Source organism: Cyprinus carpio, chromosome B10 (assembly GCF_018340385.1).
Source record: "Cyprinus carpio isolate SPL01 chromosome B10, ASM1834038v1, whole genome shotgun sequence".
Classification (NCBI taxonomy): Eukaryota; Metazoa; Chordata; class Actinopteri; order Cypriniformes; family Cyprinidae; genus Cyprinus; species Cyprinus carpio.
Window position 1 is genome coordinate 23,104,175 of NC_056606.1, and position 23,255 is coordinate 23,127,429.

A 23,255-nucleotide genomic window follows, 5' to 3' on the forward strand; every position below is an offset into this window, starting at 1 on the left:
AGTAATACTTTTTTTTAATGGTTTTAGTTTAAGTTAATAATAATCGTGCATTAAAATAATGATCAGCGGTATTTTTTATTAACAAACATAAACAATAGTCAAGTGATGAAAAAAGTGCTCATTAGTTCATTTTAGTTAATGCATCAACTAATGTTAAGAAATCAGACTTAATTGAAAGTGTATCCTCTTTTTTTGTAAATGTTTTGAATGTACAGTACTGTACATGACACTGAAAATCATCTTCAAACTCATATTTCAGTGCGATCTTGTAGCTTGAGTTTGTGTGTTTGACTGCTGATTGTCGTGTGTTTTTCTTAAATCCCACTCGACTCCTGAAAGCGTCTGAGTGATTGTGAGCGGCTGATTGTTAAGAGGAGCTGAAGTTCAGCCGGTCAGTCGAGAAAACTCATTATTCCTCCCTCAACAGAAACACTGCTAGATAAATCACTTCATTAAAGCGTGTCTTTGTGTGCAAATGCAACGACATGAACCACATTCAGAATGAATTCCCTCAAAACAAGCTGTAGTCCCTCAGGTGTCAGGTGTTTTTACTGGAGACCGGGGCGGAGGTAGTGATGAGGAGGCTGAGAGAGACAGTGACGGACACGAGGGGTTTTAGACTGTGAGTGACAGACAGCGGTAAAATGAGAAACTCTGATCAGGAATACTGGAGCGCTTAAACATGTGTGAGGAGGAAGAGCAGGAAACATGAGAAAGCAAAACATGTGAGGATAACAAGGGAAGAGAGAGGAAATGCACAGGGAGGTCTTAGGAATATATATATAGAGAGAGAGAGAGGTGGCCAAAATTAGTAGAAAACTAGTATTTTCAGCAGCTAAAAATGGTTTTAAGTCACTTACTTCTATCTTTTGCTGAATTACATAAATATAAAAAAACATATTACATATATTTACATATATATATATATATATATATATATATATATATATCTATATATATAATATATATATATATATATATCTATATATAAAACATGTAAGCTTAAAAATAAGCATATTTATGATTTAAGTATTATTTATTTAATTTAATAAATTATATATTGTATAATTTATTTAAATCTATATAAAATGCTGTAAAAATGAGTTAAATATATACATATTTTGATCATTTTATTATAAATATAAATTTAATTTTATTTATATATTATTATATTTATATCTATATATTACTTTGTCATTATGTTTATACATTTTATTTTAAAATATATTTTTTATTGTTGTACATATAAAACAGGAGAATTTATATAAATAAATAAATATATTATATATATATATATATATATATATATATATATATATGTTTTTAATATTATCATATTTTTATATAATATTTATGTCATTATATATTTATATTTTTTAACTTATATATTATATATATATCTTATGTTTTATATATATTATAAATATGAAAATATATAAAATATAAATTCACATATATATTCTCATGTCTGTATATACTATGCTTAATGTCAAATGTTCAGATATTTTACACACAATTTGAGTAATTGGATTAAATTAAAAAAAAAAATGTTTATTTCTGGACACCTCTTGCTGAGTTAAACTTGCAGCATGATGAGATATTGACATAAGTGTATTATGCCATGGTTTGACTTGCATACTATATAAACAGTCAAGTCAAGTCACCTTTATTTATATAGCGCTTTAAACAAAAAAGATTGCGTCAAAGCAACTGAACAACATTAATTAGGAAAACAGTGTGTCAATAATGCAAAATGACAGTTAAAGGCAGAGTGCGCAGTACGCTATAGTTCCCTTCTGCACACAGCCGCAGACAGAGAGAAGTGCAGTTAAAGTGTGTCGACCCTCTCTGAGACAGAACAAAAGGATGATGGGAGTCCCAGCTGTGCTGCATCATATTTTCTATGTGCACCGGAAGCGACGGCGATTAAGAGCAATATGCAGCCGCATGAAAGAGACGAATGCAGCGAGTCCCCAGGGGGCCTGAAAATGATGAGGTCGGACACTTATAATAGAGCATCTACAATCAGCAGAGCCCCACCGCCGCTGTGAGGAGAATCCTTAATGCATTCATGCACATGTGACCACAGCAACACAACAGAGCATGCAGTCATTTACTGTATTCAGAGCATTTTTTTTTTTTATAATTATGAATTCTACCAAAAATGATATGTTTAGTAAACATGTCATTGTTTAGTGAAGAATCATACAGTATATAAATTATAATGTGTGTGTGTATATATGTATATACGTATACATACACTGTGTGTGTGTATATATATATATATATATATATATATATATACATAAACATATATTAACATTACTATATATATATATATATATATATATAATGGCAGCACAAAAAGTATCACAATAAAACAATTACAAACACATAAAACAAAATTTTGCCCTACATTCAGGTGATTACAAATAAAATGTTTGCAATATATATATATATATATGGCTCAATTATTTCCACTTAATTCACATAAGTTCACATACTATAACAGAGTGTCATAAAATAAAAATAAAATGAAATATAAATATATAGTATAAGTAGTATTCATCTTTTTTCAGTTGTTTCATAGATATAAATATAATATTATACAAATAAATATGAAATATTACAAATAAACAAAATATTCAATTATATATACACTAATAAAATGTAAAAACATTTTTTTAAATTATAAAAAACTATTTTAAAGTTAAATATTGTTTTATTTAATATTTAATAAATATTGAAATTAGCTTTTTTTTTATCTATTTCGAAGTTGCATGTATGCATTTTTTCTAGGGTCTGTTCTTGGATGTTTCCCGGAATCTATATATTTTTCTCTAATCTTTATTGTTGTGTTAAGAGCATGCTCTGACTCACATTCCTGCATTAGTGTTAGTAGGTTAAATAAACATTGTTTCAGCACGACTGCTTTCAGGTTTGACCTCACTGGAATGAGTCTGTTATTCAATCCGTGACAAACACACATTTACAAATCACTGATTTCCTCAAATAGTTTTAAAAAGCAACACTGAAAATCACATTCAATCCTTCAGTGAGTTAGTGATTGCGGTTTGAATACACTCTGCTGTTGTTTACTTTGGTATTTTAAATATTTGCTGACAGTAAATCCTTGTTTGTTGCAAGAGAACATTTAACCCTGTAAAGCCTGACATATGAAATAATTAAATGAAGATTTATCAAGCCTTTAGACAAGATATATAAGAAAATCTAAAAACAAAAGTTGGGAATCTGGAGTTCCTACTTGAAGAGGAATAAAACAGCTCAGATTTATTTAGAGGCCCAAAGTGAGCAAAAATATTTTGCTTGAGAAAGTTTGGAAACCCCTTGCAGAATCTGTAAAAATGTGAATAATTTTAACAAAATAAGAGAGATCATACAAAATGCATGTTATTTTTTATTTAATACTGTCCTGAGTAAGACATTTTACATAAAAGATGTTTACATTTAGTCCACAAGACAACAAAATAGCTGAAATTATTAAAATAACCCCGTTCAAAAGTTTGTGAACCCTTGGTTCTTAATACTGTGTGTGGTCACCTAATGATTTGTGATGGTTGTTCATGAGTCCCTTGTTTGTTCTGAACAGTTAAACAGAGCTCTGTTCTTCAGAAACATCCTCCAGCTCCTGCAGATTCTTCAGTTTTCCAGTGTCTTTTGCATATTTGAACCCTTTCCAGCAGTGACTGTATGATTTTGAGATCCATCTTTTTACACTGAGGACAATTGAGGGACTCAGACATAACTATTAAAAAAGGTTCAAGCATTCACTGATGCACCAAAAGGAAACACAATGCATTAAGAGCCGGGGGGGTGAAAACTTTTGAACCGAATGAAGACAACCAAAGTTTTCTTATTTTATTGAAATATATATATTTTTTTTCATTTAGTACTGCCATTTGGAAGCAACAGAAGATACTTGCATGTTTCCCAGAAAACAAATTAAGTACAATTTACCCTGATCTTCAAGGGTGCAGATTCTGCAAGGGGTTCCCAAACTTTCGCATGCCACTCTATATCTCCAATAATATGTCTCAGTAAGATGAGATTGAAATGATCCAAACATATAATGCAATGCAATCCAATGCTGATTGAGAGATGAAGAAATAAACTGTGACGGGACGAGCCAACGACAGACACAGTGGGCGTGGCGTCAGGCCTCGGAGAGGTTTTTATTTAACAGAAAAAACCAAACAAAGGGGAAATAAAGTGTCCAAAAGGGGAAGAGTGTCCAAAACAACAGGGAATCTGGTGTCCTCGTCGTGCTGCGGGGTTCGTGGGGGTCTGGCAGTGTTCATGGAGGAAGGGTCCAGGTAAGGGGCAGAGTCCGGCGGGCCGCACGCGCTCCCCTCTTCGGTCCGGGGCGCGAGGGGCGGCGGCTTCCTTCTAGCGGCTTCATCCTCCTCGCTGGCCGCAGCGCTTGCAGGGGATGGACGGCCCGGCATCCTGGCCCGACGGCCGTGTAGACGGGTGCGGTTCTCGACCGGACCGCGGGTCCGGCAGCTCACGTCTCTGGTGGCGCGGGAGTCCCTCAACGCACCCTTCCTGGACCCACGAGGACACCAGTGTGCATGCACGGGGAAGAGACCGGTCTCTCCCGAGGAGAGGCGCGTGGGCTTTTAAACAGCGGCGGTGATGAGGCCCCCATTTCCTTCAGGTGTGCCCCATCACACGCCGCCAGCCCTGACTCGTCCAGCGCCCCTCCTCTCTCACACACCCACTCCTATCGGGAGCCTGGTGAAGGGCGGCGATTTAGGACGGGGTGCCGGTGATTATCAGGGAGGAGGCAGCTGACTCGTCACATTCCCCCCCCCAAGCGACATCCCCGTCCTCAGGGCGCAGCCCACACGGGAGTGCTACCTTCCTCAACCAGGCTCCAAACGGTCGGAGTGGGCGGGGCGGGGATTTCTCTCCGGGCAGTCCTCCCTCTCACAGCGCGCCGGAACAGGGACAGAGAGAACGGGATTTAATCGACAGCCTCAACCAACCACAGGGTAAAATGACCGTAAAAGAGAAGTCACTTACCCCTTTGTGTGGCTGGGAGGCCGTCTCCTCCGTTCCTCCGTCCCAGTCCGGGTTATGCGCACTTTTGCACACGAGAGGGAGTGACGTCATCAGGTGTTTCCCAACTGCGCTGTCTAGGCTCCGCCTTGCCCGCATTCTCCACCACTGTGACGGGACGAGCCAACGACAGACACAGTGGGCGTGGCGTCAGGCCTCGGAGAGGTTTTTTATTTAACAGAAAAACCAAAACAAGGGGGAATAAAGTGTCCAAAAGGGGAACAGTGTCCAAAACAACAGGGAATCCGCTCCCCTCGTCGTGCTGCGGGGTTCGTGGGGGTCTGGCAGTGTTCATGGAGGAAGGGTCCAGGTAAGGGGCGGAGTCCAGCGGCCGCACGCGCTCCCCTCTTCGGTCCGGGGCGCGAGGGGCGGCGGCTTCTTCTAGCGGCTTCATCCTCCTCGCTGGCCGCGGCGCTTGCAGGGGATGGACGGCCCGGCATCCTGGCCCGACGGCCGTGTAGACGGGTGCGGTTCTCGACCGGACCGCGGGTCCGGCAGCTCACGTCTCTGGTGGCGCGGGAGTCCCTCAACGCACCCTTCCTGGACCCACGAGGACACCAGTGTGCATGCACGGGGGAAGAGACCGGTCTCCCGAGGAGAGGCGCGTTGGGCTTTTAAACAGCGGCGGTGATGAGGCTCCATTTCCTTCAGGTGTGCCCCATCACACGCCGCCAGCCCTGACTCGTCCAGCGCCCCTCCTCTCTCACACACCCACTCCTATCGGGAGCCTGGTGAAGGGCGGCGATTTAGGACGGGGTGCCGGTGATTATCAGGGAGGAGGCAGCTGACTCGTCACAAAACGCTCCTCAGAAGATGTGAGATGTTCTGGAGTCGTACAATTACACTAAAAGAGCTTTTAATTGATAAAAATCTCTAAACTATCAATCAGAGACTGACAGTTTGACAGGTTTAACAGCAGAGTCTTCATCATGTTGCTAATTTAGATTGTTCTGGAGGACTTTGCAGTGTATTTTGGTGTTTTTCTGCTCTGTTCAGGGGTCAGGTGCCTGCAGAGGCTGAAAATAATTACTTAGCAATTGCCAAAACCCTGGAGATGTATGGCGTGGATCTGCACCCTGTGTTTGTAAGTTCAGCCCTGTTTAATTAAGAGCTCTTTTCTGCTAATGATTTTATTCTTCCTTTCATTTTTCCGCTGCTCCAGCTTGATTCTTAATCTGGTTTTTAATAATCCTGGCACTGTACTCTATGAATATTGATGATGAATTGCTTGTGTTTTTGTTTATTAGTCTCGTAATGCATTAATGTTTTCAGGGGGAAAAGCAGTCGGAGTATTTTCTGGGCCTGACGCCTGTCGGGGTCGTGGTTTACAAGAACAAAACACAAGTGGGGAAATATTTCTGGTAGGTTGATGTTTAAACTGAGGAATAATTCACCCACAACTGAAAACTCTGGCAGTATTTTCTCGCCCGCATGTCAATCAAAACCCACAATAATGTGTCTCAGGATGTTTTTGAATTTTCAAAACAAATCCTTTAAATATAAGATACATCCTATATGTAATATTATGATATATGATATAATATAATATATGTTATGATATGATCCTTTAAAAGAATAAATCATTTAATGAGATATGTAATGAGATATATGATATAATATGAGGTGTATATTAGATCATATTTATCTCATATCATATCGTATATCACATCAATTATCACATATATGATATATATCATATATGTCATAACATATGTCATATGATATATCATATAATATCATATATATGATATATATTGTATGATATGATAAATTATGTGAAATGGGATATATGATATGAGAGAGATATGATATGAGATGTATGATGTGGTATGAGATTTATGATATGATATATGAAATGAGATATTTGATATATGGTATAAGATATGATTTTGATATAAGAGAGATATGATATGATATGATATTATGATATGATATGATACATGATATGAGATATATGGTCTATGGTATGAGATATGATATGATAAGAGATATATGATATGATATGACATGATACTGTATGATATGATATGATATGATATGATATGATATGATATGATATGATATGATATGATATGATATGATATGATATGATATGAGATATACGGTCTATGGGATATGATATGATATGATACATGATATGAGATATATGGTCTATGGTATGAGATATGATATGATATATGATATGATATGATATGATATGATATGATATGATATGATATGATATGAGATATACGGTCTATGGGATATGATATGATATATGATATGATATGATTTATGATATATGATATGATATTATATGATATATACGGTCTATGGGATATGATATGATATATGATATGATATGATATGATATATGATATATGATATGACATGATACAAGATACTGTATGATATCATATATAGTATTACTTTTATATTACTTTATATTAACTCTTCACTCTTGACTTTGTCACTCTGTTTTGATTTGTTTTTATGCACAGTGTTAAATAATGTGCTCTTAATTAATAATGTTTCAGGCCAAGAATTACGAAAGTGTATTTCAAGGAAACCCAGTTTGAGCTGCGGGTCATGGGCAGAGATGTAAGTCGTCTTTTTAATGCAACATCACAATAAATAAATGAACTGTGTGTGATCTCTATACCCTTGAATTTACATGCAATCATTGCATTATGCTGTTGCCACTGTATAAACCTTAATCATGATTTTCTGTGCAACTGCTTTGAATCGATTTGTATTATGCAGTGTTATATAAGGACATTAGACTTTATTCAACAAGCAAGAAAAGCTTCTCTGTGTGTTTTCAGTGCAATGAGACGTCGTTCTTCTTCGACGCTCCCAGTAAGACGGCCTGCAAGAATCTGTGGAAGTGCTGCGTGGAGCATCACACCTTCTTCAGGTACAGCAGCAGAGATTTCTCAATACAATAGTGTATCAGATGGTGGGAATTAAAATATTATTCAATTTCATGGGTACTGAGTAATGCATGTCCAGAAAACATGGTAACACCATGCTATAATATTTATGTGCTATACTTTTATTCATATTTTGATTTAGCTTTTATTTTTATAATTTCAGTTTTCTTTTTAATTTTAGTTAGACTTTTAGTTTATGTGTTTTTTTATTAGTTTTTATTCATTTTAAATATAACTATTTAGGTTTAATGTATTTGTCATTCAGTTTTATTTTAATTTCAGTTTTAGTTTTTATTTATTTGAATTCCATTTAGCCATTTTAGAGCTTCATCGAAGCCAAAATAAGAAATGTTACCTTGGCAACTAACTAAAATATGTTTTTCATCTAATCTTTATATATATATATATATATATATATAATTTTTTTTTTTTTTTTTTTTTTTTTTTTTTTTCAATGCAAGCTTTACTTCAGTTAACAGGTTAAATGTATCATTTTTTATTTTCATTTAAAGTTGAAGCACTAAAAATGGAAATAAATAATATTAGAAATAAAATAAAACTCATAAAAAAATTACAAATAAAAAGTAATATTTAAAATGAATTTTAAAAAGAAATTACAAAAGCCCATTATAAGATTAAAAAGATTAAGAAATAAAAATTTAACCTGTTAATTGAAATAAAGCTTGAATAGAATAAAATATAAAGATTATATTAAAAAATGTAAATTATTTCAGTTAGTTTTCTCATTTTCAGTTGATTAAATTGAAGCACTAAAATTGCTAACTGGAAATTAAATTTTTTTTTTTTAAAAACTGAAACCGAAATAAAAATACATTAAAACTAAATAGTAATATTTAATATAAACTAGTAAAACTAATAAAAGTAACAAAAACACATAAAATTACTACTAATAAAAAAAGAGTACAAAATAAAAGCTAATTTAAAATAATAATAAAAAACTTTAATTAATAATATTGAAAATGAATAATAGTAAATAAACAATACCAAATGCAAAATGGATATTATAGCCTGGTGTTACCATGTTTTTTGGACATGTATCATTCAGTACCCATAATAAGTAATATTTTAATTCCCGCCATATATAAAATTAACATCTGATATACTGATATGTGCTTTTAGTGGTAGCATTTTAACTAAATGGTTTTATTAAAGTCAAAAATATCTTTTAATATGACAGAATCGACCTGATTTTATTACAAGCTTCAATAAAACACTCATTTTAAGGCTCAGCTCGTAACAGCTACACATTTTCACTGCATGAAACAGCTCTGGTTTTTTTTCTAAGGGATTGCAGTCGTGTGAAGTTGGAACAACCTCATGCACTTTAAAAACATCTTAATCCGGTCTGAACGACTTGTTTTAGTGCAGAAAGCCGAACCCGCTGCATTACACTCTCCTGTAGTTCTCACAGAGAAATGCTGTGAATTGAAGGGCCCTTCAGATTCCCGCGGCTTTACTGAGGCTCTTTATTCTGAACGTCTCTGGTGTTTGTTTAATCAGAGCCGTCTCACTCCGATCCCCAAAGAGCTTTACAAGCTCAGAACGCAGGCGGCTGAAGGTTTCTGCTGCTAATCCGCGTGTGAAAGAACGTCAGGAACGAGAAACACCTCTTAACATTAAGAACAGAGTTATTGGCAACACTTTACACTAAGGTCTCAGTAGTAAAAATATAGTTCTTTGTTTAGTGTAATTTGAAATTGATGACTAAAATAAAATAAAACTGAACTAAAACCAAAACTGAAATAAAAATAAACTAAACCTAAACAGTATTTTTTAAATAAAGAAATAAACACAAACTGATAAAAATGACAAAGGCACATTAAAAAATTACAAAAAAAATATAACTAAAATTAAAATGAAAACTAAAAGTATAAAAATAGAAGACAATTCTATGAAAAAAGAAAAGTATATAAATAATACTAAAATAATTGATCAAATGCAGAAACAAAAGTTTTGATATGATCAGTTTTTTTGGACATGCTTCATTCAGTATGCATTATAATATAGTATATATATATATATATATATATATATATATATATACATACATCTGATATCTATTTTATCAGGTAACTTACAAACTGAGCTCTTTATTTTTTTTTTCAACTAACTAATTTTATTTATATTCAAAATATTATTGAATATGACAGAATGAACCTGATCACTTTAAAAGCACCAATAAATTCACGCTAATTTTTATTCATAGTTTAATAATATTTCTTTTAATTTTAGTTTTCATTATTTTAGTACGTCATGTTAAACTATGCAAAAATTAGAACTGTTGCTTAAGCAACTATAGCTGAAATAAAAAAAATATATATTTTTTTTGTTCTATGTTAAATAACAAAAATGTTTACCTTTATGGTTTTAGTTTTAATTTTAGTTTCGGTTAACTGTAATAACTCTGGTTGAAATGAACAACTGCTAAAAGCTGTAGAACTCCATTGTTGACTAATATGTTTATCATTAATTATTGATTGTTAGTGTTGTTTATATGGCGTGTACAGAGCCGAACACATCTGAAACGCTGAGCTGAAACAGGACCGTCCAGACTTTAAAAACAAGCCCAGTCATGTTCTGTCATCAGAACACACAGATCTCTGAATCTTTAATCCGGCAGAAACACAGCGGAGACAAATTATACAGAATGAAGCGTTCCTTAGCTCTAGTCTGAGCTCTCATTATGTTTTGGCTTTTCATTTCTCTGCTGGTTGGTTCTGCGTTTTATCAGAGTTGCATGTTTACAGCTTTTTGAATTTTAATGAGAGGAAAGCTCTCCTTAACACATTTGTTCTGTAATTTAGCTCATTAAAATATGGCTGTAAACAACAGATTTGCCCCACAGATGTGAAGGAGGCTATGAAATGGCATCCATGTTTCATCAGGAGTGAAAATCAGATGGAGAATAAATAAAAAACACATAAAACCTGTGGGGTTGTCCATCTGAATGTAATGTAAATGTAAATATTCTTAATAAAATGTCTTTCACAGAATGCCAGAGAACGAGTCTAATTCTCTAACAAGGAAACTGTCCAAATTCAGCTCTCTGGGCTCGAAGCATCGCTACAGGTTAGTAAACCAGAAATTAATACTTTTATTCAACAAAGATGCTTTAGAAGTGACAGAAAAGATTTATAATGTTACAAAATATTTCTATTTCAAATAAATGCTGTTCCTTGGAACTTTCTGTTCATCTGTGAATCCTGAAATTTAATGGTATCACAGTTTCCACAAAAATATTGTGCTGTTTTCGATATTGATAATAATCAGAAATGTTTCTTCATCATATTAGAATGATTTCTGAAGATCATGTGACACTGAAGACTGGAGTAATGATGCTGAAAATACAGCTGCGCATCACAGAAATAAATTACAGTTTAACAGATATTCACATAGAAAACAGCTGTTTTAAATAATAAAAATATTTCACATTTTATACTGTATCAAATAAATGCAGCCTTGGTGAACAGAAGAGACTTCTTTAAGAAATATTTAAAAATGTTACTGACCCCAAACGGAGGTATAGAAGTTTTCATTAATCTATAACCAGATGAAAAACCCAAGACTCGAGGTATTGAGAAATAACCTTTATTATGTACAGACAGATATTAGTCACCGACAGTGATATAATGCTGAATGTGTGACTTATGTTACATTCTCAGGGTTAGTCATTAAATAAACATAAAACGGCTGCATCACATCCATCCAAATGTGGGCCGGACTCAAAAGAATAAAAGACCAAATAATTGACGAATTACAAAATCACAGCACCTTAAGCTACTACCTAACAAGCACTAAACACCAGTTTTTTAAAGGAACAGTTCACCCAGAAAATGAAAATTAAAGTTATTTCATGCAGAATAACATGATTTTCATTTTCTAAGTGAACTGTACTTTTAACTCTTTCCCCACCAGCAAAAAGTTGTCAGACACTGTAAGACTTTCACAAAAATTTCATGGCCCCCAGAATATTTTGTTGTATGCGTTTCTGAACATGCAATACATCACAATAAAGAAGAGAACCTCTGCTTTTAAACAGAAAAAAATCTGTTTTATTCTAGCTTTAAGCATTCTTTTTTATCAACACTTGAATATAGGTATGTTTAATTTTTTTGATCGGCACGTTCTACACTTATTTAGGAGATGCGCAATAGCGCCCCCTAGTGTATAACAGTGAAAACACGGAAAACCGGAAAATTCTGTGCTTGGCTGGGAAAGAGTTAATAAAGGCAGGGCTCTAGACTCATTCTTCCCACTGGTCGTTCTAAGCACATAATTTAGTTATAATTTATTATTACATGCTGTATTATATACAGACTGATAAATTACAGAACATTTATCAAACACTAAAACAAATTAAAAGAAAGCCTCCTTAGCGTAACATGAGGTAAACAGCAAAGATTTTCAAAATGAAAACAAAAAGAGAAGTAAAACTAAACTGACTGCAAAAAATTAATCTCTTACTTAGTATTTTAATCTTGTTTTCTAGTATAAATATCTAAACATTCTTGAATCAAGATGCATTTACTTGACAATTAAAATGATTTAAGATATTAAGTCTTGTTTTCTAAAAAAAAAAAAAAAAAAAAAAGTATCAAAATTCTGTTCATTTTTGCTTAAAACAAGCAGGAAAATAATCTTTATTCAAAGGCTAATCAAGATTGTTTTTTGTTTTTGTTTGTTTGTTTGTTTGTTTTAAGGAAAAACAAAATTTACAGGTTTATTTTAAACAGAAAACAAGATATAATATCTTAAGTCATTTTACTTGAACAGTAAATTCATGTTGAATCAATATTTTTTTATATTTATACTAGAAAACAAGACAAAAATACTAAGCAAGATAATATTTTTTTGCAGTGTGACAGGATTTGCATGTTTTTTCCCCCACCAACATGTTCACCTTCTCTGGTTTAAGAAGTGGTCTTTTACTTTACTTTAGCTTGAAAACCAAATCCATTTTGGTCACAGTGTAGAGCCCTGAAAGGGATTGGTTTAATGATGTTTTTACAGTGGTGCAGGAGGATGTGAATCATTGTGTGTTTCTGCTTCCAGTGGAAAGACTGCGATGCAGATCGGACGAGAGCAGTCTGTGACTCTGCCGCGACCCGACCTACAGGTGATCCGAACCCGCAGCAAGACCTACCCGAAGAGAAGCACTCAGCCCACAGGTGAGCCACACCTCACACCCGATTTACACCCGATGAGGTGTTTCCTGAGACAAACAACCACACAGAACACCCCAGACCAGGGGTTCTCAAAGTATACATTACAAGGTCCAAATCTGAAATTTCATCAGTGTCAAAGGTTTTGACATTTCAATTTTGTAGAAGTCTTTTGGAAAATCTATTTGTGGCTGTCAGTTTTGATAGCGACGGGCTGCCACAGATAACTCAATGTATGAGAAACACTGGACACTGCTATAAGTCAGATGGCCATAATCTAAGTAATAACAAAAAGAAAAAAAAATAAACTCATATTACGCAGCGGTGAAGTGTCGCCCCTATTACATCAAACGCTCACTGGATGTCATGACAACAATGTCACGCAGGAAAACTTAAAATATCTCACCATCGCTTTAATTTCGGACCATCTCCAAAAGGACATAAAAAATAAACAAGTTTAACATGCATTTATCAAAGTAGGAAATATAATTAGTGCTCTTAAAATACGAAATGGAGGCGGGTCCGGATTGAATTTCCTCTGGATCCGGATCAGTGGGCGGGGCTTAACAGGCAGTGTTTTAGAATCGGTGGGCGGGGCTAAACAGGCAGAGATGTAGAATCGGTGGGCGGGGCTAAACAGGCAGAGATGTAGAATCGGTGGGCGGGGCTAAATAGGCAGTGTTGTAGAATAGGTGGGCGGGGCTAAACAGGCAGTGGTGTAGAATCGGTGGGCGGGGCTAAACAGGCAGTGATGTAGAATGTTCACAAAGCTAAACACAGTGATGTAGAATCGGTGGGCGGGGCTAAACAGGGACTAAAAAAGAAACGTTGTAGAATCGATGGGCGAGGCTAAACAGGCAGTGATGTAGAATCGTGGGCGTGGCTAAACAGGCAGTGATATAGAATTGGTGGGCGGGGCTAAACAGGCAGAGATGTAGAATCGGTGGGCGGGGCTAAACAGGCAGAGATGTAGAATCGGTGGGCGGGCCTAAACAGGCAGTGTTGTAGAATCGGTGGGCGGGGCTAAACAGGCAGTGATGTAGAATCGGTGGGCGGGGCTAAACAGGCAGTGATATAGAATTGGTGGGCGGGGCTAAACAGGCAGAGATGTAGAAGCAGGCGTTGCTCTTCTGAGGAGGCGGTGCTTATCCACTCTATTACATCATAGAGTAGAACATTCCACAAGCTGTGGTTTTGGAAGACTGTCTTCAGTATAAGCTGTTTTTAGACTAACAAGAAAGTTTTGAGTTCTTTAACTTACAGGATGTTTTAACCTCTCATATGTCAAAAGATCAAGGGAATTTTGGTTTCTCAGTTCATGAGCCCTTTAAGAAACCCAGAGTGTCACATGACGTGGCTCAGGTGTGCGATTGATCGTTTGGCGCATTTGCTTCATCGCTCTGTAGGAATGCGATTGAGATAAACGCTGTTGTTTTTGGGCTGAGGCAGGAATGTGTGGGTCACTCCTGACCTCAACGCATGTCTGCACCTCTATTGTTCTGCCCAATTCTCGCACATTTAAACAATAGAGCAGAGACTAGAGAGGGCCTGAGTGGAGGATGCAGATGGACGCAGGAAGTGTTCTGCTGAACTGCATGGACACAGTAACATCAGACTGATGTTTTTGGCGGCAGAAGCACTCATGTTTGGGAATTATGTGCTTTAGGGCGGAGCAACGGAGGACAGATGGTCTCCAAGACGGAGAAGGCGAGTGAAAGCCTCAAAAGCACTGCACTTACGCCAGTCAAGAGGTATTCAACACTCTCATTAAGCGTTACTTGATCACAGCATTTATTGCTCTGGAGTAACCTTTTCACGGCAAACAGTGACTTTATTCAGTGAGATCATCAAATGCAGACTGCGCTGATTTTGTCTGTTTCTCCTGAGAAAAAGACCCCAATGATTTCATATAGATCTCCTCCAGCTCAAGTTCTCAATATGAGCTCTGACATTTCTCATCACATTCTCCCAGAATCAAATCATCTGAGCTGCTTTGCACATTCATTTTATAGACTGTATGTCAACTATCGACTCATCTGGGTCTATTTGTAGTTCTCTTAAGGAATTTTAGGAGAAACGTCAGAGACAAAGTTGATACATCAATGAAACAAATGTCTTGAACTGCAAATGACTTTCTTCCTCAGTATATTTATCTTGTTTTCCAGCACAAATATTAAACATTCCTAAGATACATTTGCTTGAGAACAAAAATTACTCAATATTCTGAAAATCTTCTGAAAAATGCGTCAAAAGTTGGTCAGTTTATGCTTAAAAAAAAAACTTAATTCAAAGGGCAAAGGTATTATTTTTCTGACTCCATTTAGAGATATTTTCTTTTGTTTTAAGCATAAACTCGCTTAGTTTTGATCATGTTTTTTTTTTTTCGGAAAACAAGACTTAATATCTCGAGTCATTTTGATTCTTAAGTAAATGTATCATGCTTTATGAATGTGTATATATTTGTACTGAAAAACAAGACAAAAGTACTGAAGACTTTTTTTTTTTGCAGTGTATATTCTTAAATCCAGATGCGTTTACTTGAGAAGCAAAAAAGGACTAAAGATGTTAAATCCTGTTTTCTTGATCATAATTAAGTGAGTCTAAGTTTTACAACAAAAAGCCCAGATTATTTTTCTAACCTCACTAAACTTTTATTTTGATGCATTTTTCAGAAAACAAGTCTTAATGTATCTTGATGTAAAATGTTTAGATATTTGTGCTGGAAAGCGAGACAAAAATACTGAGGAAGAAAGTCATTTGCTGTTTAAGACACTTGATGACGTTCTCAATTGTTTCATTGATGTTTTGTTTCAACTTTGTCCCAGACGTTTCTTCTAAAATTCCTTCAGAGAACTAAAAATAGATCCAGATGAGTCAACAGCTGACCTGCAGTCAGTAAATGTGCAAAGCAGCTCAGGTCATGTGATGAGAAATGTCTGAGCTCACATTGAGATCTTCTGAAACTGGAGGAGATCCACGTGAGATAACTGAGGTCTTTTTCTCAAGAGAAACATCCGAGAAGCAGGAGATTCAGCGCAGTCTCCATTTGCTCTTCAAGTAATCTAGGAGAACAAATTCTCATTTTAGAGCATCAAGCTTTTACTGACTATCACTGCTGTTTCATTGTATTTCCCCAAAGTCCCAAAGCAAAGACAGACAGCACTTCAGAGGCGCAGAACAAGCCCAGTGCACCATGGGAGGAAGACGCCCCTCAAAGGTGCAGAACTCAGAGTTCAAAAAAGAATAACACTGAACACACATACAGTGTATCCTATATTCACCATGGTACTGTTGGATTCATACCGGTGTTCTTTTATTATTTGTGTACTAATATAGTATTTATTAACACTTTGAATTTTGTTTTTTCAATATTTTAAAATTGTATTTAATTTGTATTATTTGTTTATATTTAATAATAATAATAATAATAATAATAATAATAATAATATGTTTAATTTATATAGCGCCTTTCCCGAGCTCAAGGACGCTGAACATGGTACACCAAAGCAACAAATATTGATAACAGTGAACAATTTCATTGGACATTTGCCCAATTCAAATAATGCACATAATGCAGTTGCATATAACATATTTCAATATTTCTATATTGTTTTAAAATTAATACTCAACTTCAACTTATTTTATTTATTTCAGTTAATTTATTAGGCTAGCTTCTTTTCTGTGTTGTGCTTTCGTCATTTTTTATATTTTTATAGCTTTAATTCTGGTACTTCATCTTAAAGATATTTTTAATTTAGCTGTATTTATTAATATTTTGAAATAGCTTTATTTATTTGTCTTCCGTTTTCATTTGTAATTTTACTTTAACATTTAATAATTTTGTTGTGTGCTTTATTAATTTTTATTAGCTGTTGTTTTTAAATTTCTATATAGCTTTCAGTTTAGCAATTCAACTTAAACTTGTTTTATTTCATTTATTTGTATTTATTTATATTTCAGCTTATATTTTCAGTTTATTTTAGTAATAGTTTGCTAATCATTTGTATTAGTTTTTAATTTGTAATTCTGTATGGATTTAACTGTAATACCTTAAACTTGTTTTATGTAATTTAGTTGTATTTAGCTTTCATTTTAGTTGTTCAGTTCTCATTTTAATTTTAAGATTGTTGCAGTAATTTTGTGCTTTAATAATTTTTATTAGTTTTTTATATATATATATATATATATATATATGATGTATGTATATATATATATATATATATATATATATAATATATATATATATATATATATATATATGTGTGTGTGTATTTATGTGTAGCTTTAACTTTAGTACTCCAACTTAAGGTTATTTTATTAAACTTATTTTATTTAGTTGCTAAGCCAACATTTCCCAGTTTTTTTTAAGTCATTCATCTAGTATTTCTATTTTATGTTAACATTATTTCAGTAACCAAAACCGATTTTTAGTAGTTTCACTTTTAGTTAACAATATCAGCACTGCTTCATATTCATGCACGATGGTATTGTATTATGGTATGCCGTTGTTCGTGCATTCTTGTCCTCTCTAAGCTGTCTCGTCATTGTTTTTCCTCAGCGGTCTGTACAACTCGGCCAGCGAGCGAAACAAATCTCCCAAATTCCCCAAAGCTCACAGGCGTTCACCCTCAGGAGGCAGCGAGAACGAGACGTCTCACTCGGGCCGCCGCAGGTGTGCACATGCATCCCGGTTCTGTATTCAGACTCATTGAGTGTTGATGCATTTGAAGAAGTGCATGAGAGTCTTTCAAAATCAGCGCTGAATCTCAATCCAGATGCATTTGCTCCCTCTAGAGGAAGTAAACTGGAACTAATGTGTTACTCCTTTTAACAACTATTATTGTTAAAACTAAAACTAACATACATGTATGTGAATTATATAAATTAGTTAATTAATAAATAAATACATTTATTAGCTTGAATAAAGAAGAATAGAAAAAAATAGAGAGAGAAAATATTTTCCAGTTGTCATTTTATTTTTAGTTTGTTTTAATTTTTTATGTGCTGTATTTATTTTTAATAGTTGTTTTTTATGTTTCTGTATAACTTTAATTTTAGTACTTCAACTTATTTCATTTATTTGCATTCATTAATATGTTGAATTAGCTTTTATTTTGATATTTTCATTTTTCTTTTCATTTTAATTTAGCTTTTATTTCGGCAACATTTCTAAATTTTGTTTAGTTTAAGTTGAAGCACTAGAATTGCTAACTGGAAATAAATTATTTAATTTAAAAAATAAAACTGAAATGAAAATAGATTAAACCTAATAGTAATATTTAAAATAAACAAAAAAGCACATAAAAGCACATACTTTATGTGCATTAAATTACTAAATATTTAATGTTGTTGTTGTTGTTGTTGTTGTTTTAAAAAAAAGCTAATTCAAAATATTTATAAAAACTATAATAGTTTATAAATAATACTAAGATAACACTGGCTGCATCAGAATGAATATTTCTTGATTTACTGTATTCCTAAAAAAAAAATGAGAATGCAATATCTTGTAATGTTTAAAATAAACTAAAAAGCACATAAAAAAAATTACTAGAAATTACTAGAAACAACTAGAAGTTAAAATGATAGCTGAAAGTATGAAAAACGCTCAGTTCAGAATTTTAATAAGAAATTATAGTAGTGTATAAACTTTAAAAAGCATTGCTTGCATCTTAATGAACATATTTAAAATTTACTTTATTCTACACGGTCCACATTAGTCTATAATACATGGATTATTTATTCTATTTTTTCAGCTAAAGTCTCATTGCTGAAAGTTACTCTAGTTATGAGTTCTTGCCTCTGGGCATCAATAAGAAGTGAATCCTGCCGCAGGCGAGGAACTGATGAAAGAATGGCTGAGAATAAATAAATACTGATAAATCCTCAGAGCAGCGCAGGCGTTCGTGTCTGTCTGAGATGATGAAACAGTCCGTGTTTCTCTTTAAACGTCCTTCATTGTGTTTTGTCTCGACAGAAAAGGTCAAACCACTGACGACCCGCAGACCAACAAACAGTACAGGAGGAGGTTCGCTTTTATTCCTTTGCTTCTTTAGATTTCAACAGCTTCTCAACCAATATCAAGGAAACTATCAGTGTTTGGTGTGGCGCAGCTCTTTGTTTTTCTAATTTATGCTTTTTTGTCGCTGGCTGGTTTTAAATAGAATTTTTTTGAGACAAAATCTGCAGAATGTAGTGTGTTAAAGGACTAGTTCACCCAAAAATAGCATTCTGCCCTGTCAGCTTTAACCCCTCTGATTGGCCCCTTTAGGTCACGTTCCCGTGGAAACACCAGCAGCGGCAGCGAATCCGAGAATTCCAACAGGGAACATCGTAAAAAAAGAAACCGGTGGGTGACTGAGCTGTCAGGACAATATAAGAGCACATGCCTCCTGAAATATATGGACATTATAAATTAAGACAGGAATGGTCTTAAACACGATTGATTGTTTTTGAAAATCTTTGAGAAAAGCAGGAAACCTTTGCAAGAAACTGTATCAAAATATAACCTGCAGGTCCCGGCAGGAGAACGAGATGGTTGACTCTGGTCCGCAGTTTGAGGTTGTGCTACGCAGACAGAAGGAAAAAAACCCCAACGATCCCAACCATCGGCGCTCGCGACACCGCTCACGATCGTATGCACCTCAAACTGTTACACCTCACATAAGAACTCATTTCTAAATTTAACATAAATAACAAATCAGGCTCATATGCCCAAAATAAAAAGTACCAAACTGAGCAAAAATAGCAATTGGGTGCAGATGCTGATATTTATATGGACAAAAAGTGATTAAATTATGAAGCTTTTGATGTAAATCAATGAGATCTTTATAACAGTAGAGCAGATTCTGACATAAAATGATGTAAATATCAGTCTGTGCTCTATATCTGCAGTAATGTGTGTCAGTGAGATGAGATGTAAATGATCAGAACATATAATGCAGTGATTGAGAGATGAAGAAATAAAGGCTCCTCAGAAGATGTGAGATGTTCTGGAGGCTTGTGAAGATCATTCCTCCGCTGAGGAACAGTGAAAGTAAAGCTTCTGGAAACAAACGCTCCTCAAAAGATCCTGATGATCAGATTTGAGACTCTAAAAAATGATTGATGGAGAATCAAGTAAAGCTGAGCTGCTTCAGTCCAGTAAGAGTTCATCTGGAGATATTACTGCAGTTATTCTGACCTTTACTTGATCAAAATCACTCAAGATCTGACAGCGGAAGCAGCAGCTGAAGCTGGACGCTTGTACAATTACACTAAAAGACTCTAAACTATCAATCAGACGACAGAAGACCTGCGTCAGATTGAGTGTGACTCAAGTTTTGATCATGTTGATCGTTAGAGGCCCATCAAATATGATAGCGTAGATTAATAGGGTTAAATCATAAAATATCTAAATGACCAGTCTTTGAACTCTTTTTCTTCTTGTCTATCGCAGACGAAGTCCTGACTTCCAAGCTAAAGAGCTGCTCTGGAAGCACATCCAGTGAGTTTAACCTCACTCTCCTCTCTGATCAGACTCGTCTCTACACAGCCGAAGACAGACGGTGATGATCATGTTGTGTTTGTGTGCAGGAAGGAGCTGGTCGATCCTTCAGGTCTCTCTGAGGAGCAACTAAAGGAGATTCCGTACAAGAAAGTGGAGTGAGTCAAATAAACCTGTCCTCGTATAAAACAGGACCATCGATAATTCCACAAATTGGGTAAACATTGGTATCCCATAAAAAAGGAAATCCCCAAATGTGTAAAACTCCCAGACAATTAGTGTCCATAGAAAACATGCATTATTCAGCTCAGTGAATCTCTGAGACCGTCTCTGCTGAACGCTGAGTTTGCAGTAACACAGAAAAGAAGCTTTTAAAGGGATAGCTCACCTAAAAATGAAAATTCTGTCATTAATTACTCACCCTCATGTCGTTCGATACTCTCCAAAATAGAATTGGAAAGCTTGTAGCTTCCTAAATTTACATGCAAACAACTGCATGCATCTGGTTTCAGAACACAAGGTGACCCGATCAAGATCCGCCATTCTCATTCCCCCAGGAGCTTCCGGCAGTATCGGCGCTCCCACTGTTCGGATGGCGAGCGGTCAGTGCTCTCTGAGGTCAAGTAAGTCTATTCTGAGCGCTCGAGAGGATGTTTTGTATCGCACTCGCTGATCTCGGGTCAGATTCATTTTTATTGTCTTTCAGCTCTCGGACCGACCTGGTGCCTCCTCTCCCGGTTACCCGCACCGCAGACGTGCCCGGTTCCAGCTTGACCCCTGCACAGGTCAGACACACACCTTGACTTCCTAATCGTTTAAAGGAATAGTTCACCTTAAAATGAAAATTTGCTAAACATTTACCCAACCTTTAGCCCATACAGGATGAAAATGAGTTTGTGTCATCATCAGATTTGGAGAAATGTAGCATTCCATCACTTGCTCACCAATGGATCCTGAATGGGTGCCGTCAGAATGAGAGTCCAAACAGCTGATAAAAACATCAGAATAATCCACAGCACTCCAGTCCATCAGTGAAAGTCTCAAGAAGCCAAAAGCTGCGAGTTTGTAAGAAACAAATCCATCAATAAGACGATTTTAACTTCAAACCGTTGCTAAAATACGAGTCCATAATCCATAATAACGCTTCCTCTAGTTAAAAAAAGTGGTCTGTTCTGAATCACGAGAGAAATCTGCACAGATCAAGCAGCGTTTACAAGCCAAAACCGCTCTAAACAAATACGTGGCTGGATTTTGATGTGAGAGACAATAGGTAGCTACATATGGACTTTCTCACTGAAGGAAGTGTTATTATTGATTATGGACTCGTATTTTGGTCAGAAGTGATGGTTTGAATTTAAAACGCTAGATTAGAAGTTACACTGATGGTTTTGTTTCTTACAAACACGCAGCTTTTGTCTTCTCCTGATGTTAACTGATGGACTGGAGTGCTGTGGATTACTTGTGGATTATTGTGATGTTTTTATCAGCTGTTTGGACTCTCATTCTGACGGCACCCATTCACTGCAGAGCATCCATTGATGACACACTTATGCAATGCTACATTTCTAGAAACCTGATGAAGAAACACACTCATCCTGATCTCGGATGACCTGAGTGCGAGTAAATGTGCAGCAAATTTTCATTTGGGGATAACTCTTCCTTTTAAGTGGTGAACAGTTTCATTGCTTTTTTTTTTTAATGTTAACCTTTAGAGCAAGAGTCAGAGCTTCATCTGGTTTCAATTGGTTATTTGATCAATGTCTGATGTGTCTCACTCTATCGTGTGCCTATTTTTGTTCCTTTCAGAAAAGAAAGGCTCCAAAGACACTCTCTCAGAGAGCTCCGAGCAGGACGCAAAAAGCACCGCCAAGGTGGTGAAGACCGTACACACATCTCGAGTGAAAACAGAGACGTGACCGTGTCAAGGACGAACGGCAGGGTTGCCAGTGAAATGAAAAGTCAAACCCTGGTGGAGCCTGTATGAAAACAGTCTGAAGTTATCCAGACACACGGACACCCTCAATAAAGATTCAAGCTCCTTTCTTCATAGTTCATGCCATAAATCAGAGAAAAATGCATTTCTTCACAGTGGTTTGGTCGGTGTATCACTCAAGCACACTGCAAACTTAGAAATTAGATTCATTTCCTACTGACAATCAAATGAAGGACGGTGGACTGTCTGTGTGTTAAGTCTGATATTGCAAACATCTCAAACTCTTTTGTACACATTTTCCACAGTATTAAACGTCTGTGAGCTCGAGCACCATGTGGGAATGATTGTAAACAGTGCTTCGTATTATTATTATTATTATTGTTGTTCGTTGTCCTCAGATTTTAGAGTCAGTTCTGCTGTAGGAAATGTTGCTGCTGTATTTCTATTTTTGTTTTTGCACAATAATGTAGACTCTTGTATCTTGTTTCAGAATCACTGTAGCTAAACTGGAAGCTCAAATTCTTGAGTTTTAACAACCTCTTGTCAATAAATACGTTATAATACATTCATTCTGGGGTTATTGTACCTGTCTGGTGTCTTTGCAAAAGCATAGTGTTTTAGTTTTGTGTATTAGGATGTTTTCTGTGAAATGACACACTGCA

At 35.5% G+C, this 23,255-nt stretch overlaps 1 protein-coding gene across 2 annotated transcripts in view; it reads left to right on the forward strand.

The window, feature by feature from the left end:
- The window catches only part of LOC109046270 (band 4.1-like protein 4), a 49,193-nt gene extending 26,031 nt beyond the window's left edge, over positions 1 to 23,162 (forward strand). For both annotated transcript variants that reach the window (XM_042733303.1, XM_042733304.1), the window contains 17 exons: positions 6,079 to 6,166; positions 6,355 to 6,443; positions 7,599 to 7,662; positions 7,887 to 7,978; positions 11,007 to 11,084; positions 13,068 to 13,183; positions 14,844 to 14,928; positions 16,317 to 16,394; positions 17,736 to 17,849; positions 19,152 to 19,202; positions 19,446 to 19,523; positions 19,690 to 19,809; positions 20,613 to 20,660; positions 20,750 to 20,818; positions 21,173 to 21,283; positions 21,367 to 21,445; positions 22,469 to 23,162. In XM_042733303.1, the coding sequence (XP_042589237.1) occupies positions 6,079 to 6,166; positions 6,355 to 6,443; positions 7,599 to 7,662; positions 7,887 to 7,978; positions 11,007 to 11,084; positions 13,068 to 13,183; positions 14,844 to 14,928; positions 16,317 to 16,394; positions 17,736 to 17,849; positions 19,152 to 19,202; positions 19,446 to 19,523; positions 19,690 to 19,809; positions 20,613 to 20,660; positions 20,750 to 20,818; positions 21,173 to 21,283; positions 21,367 to 21,445; positions 22,469 to 22,576 (1,468 nt within the window). In that variant the 3' untranslated portion in view covers positions 22,577 to 23,162. The remainder of the gene's footprint in view (positions 1 to 6,078; positions 6,167 to 6,354; positions 6,444 to 7,598; positions 7,663 to 7,886; positions 7,979 to 11,006; positions 11,085 to 13,067; positions 13,184 to 14,843; positions 14,929 to 16,316; positions 16,395 to 17,735; positions 17,850 to 19,151; positions 19,203 to 19,445; positions 19,524 to 19,689; positions 19,810 to 20,612; positions 20,661 to 20,749; positions 20,819 to 21,172; positions 21,284 to 21,366; positions 21,446 to 22,468) is intronic.
- The last annotated feature ends 93 nt before the right edge of the window (positions 23,163 to 23,255 follow it).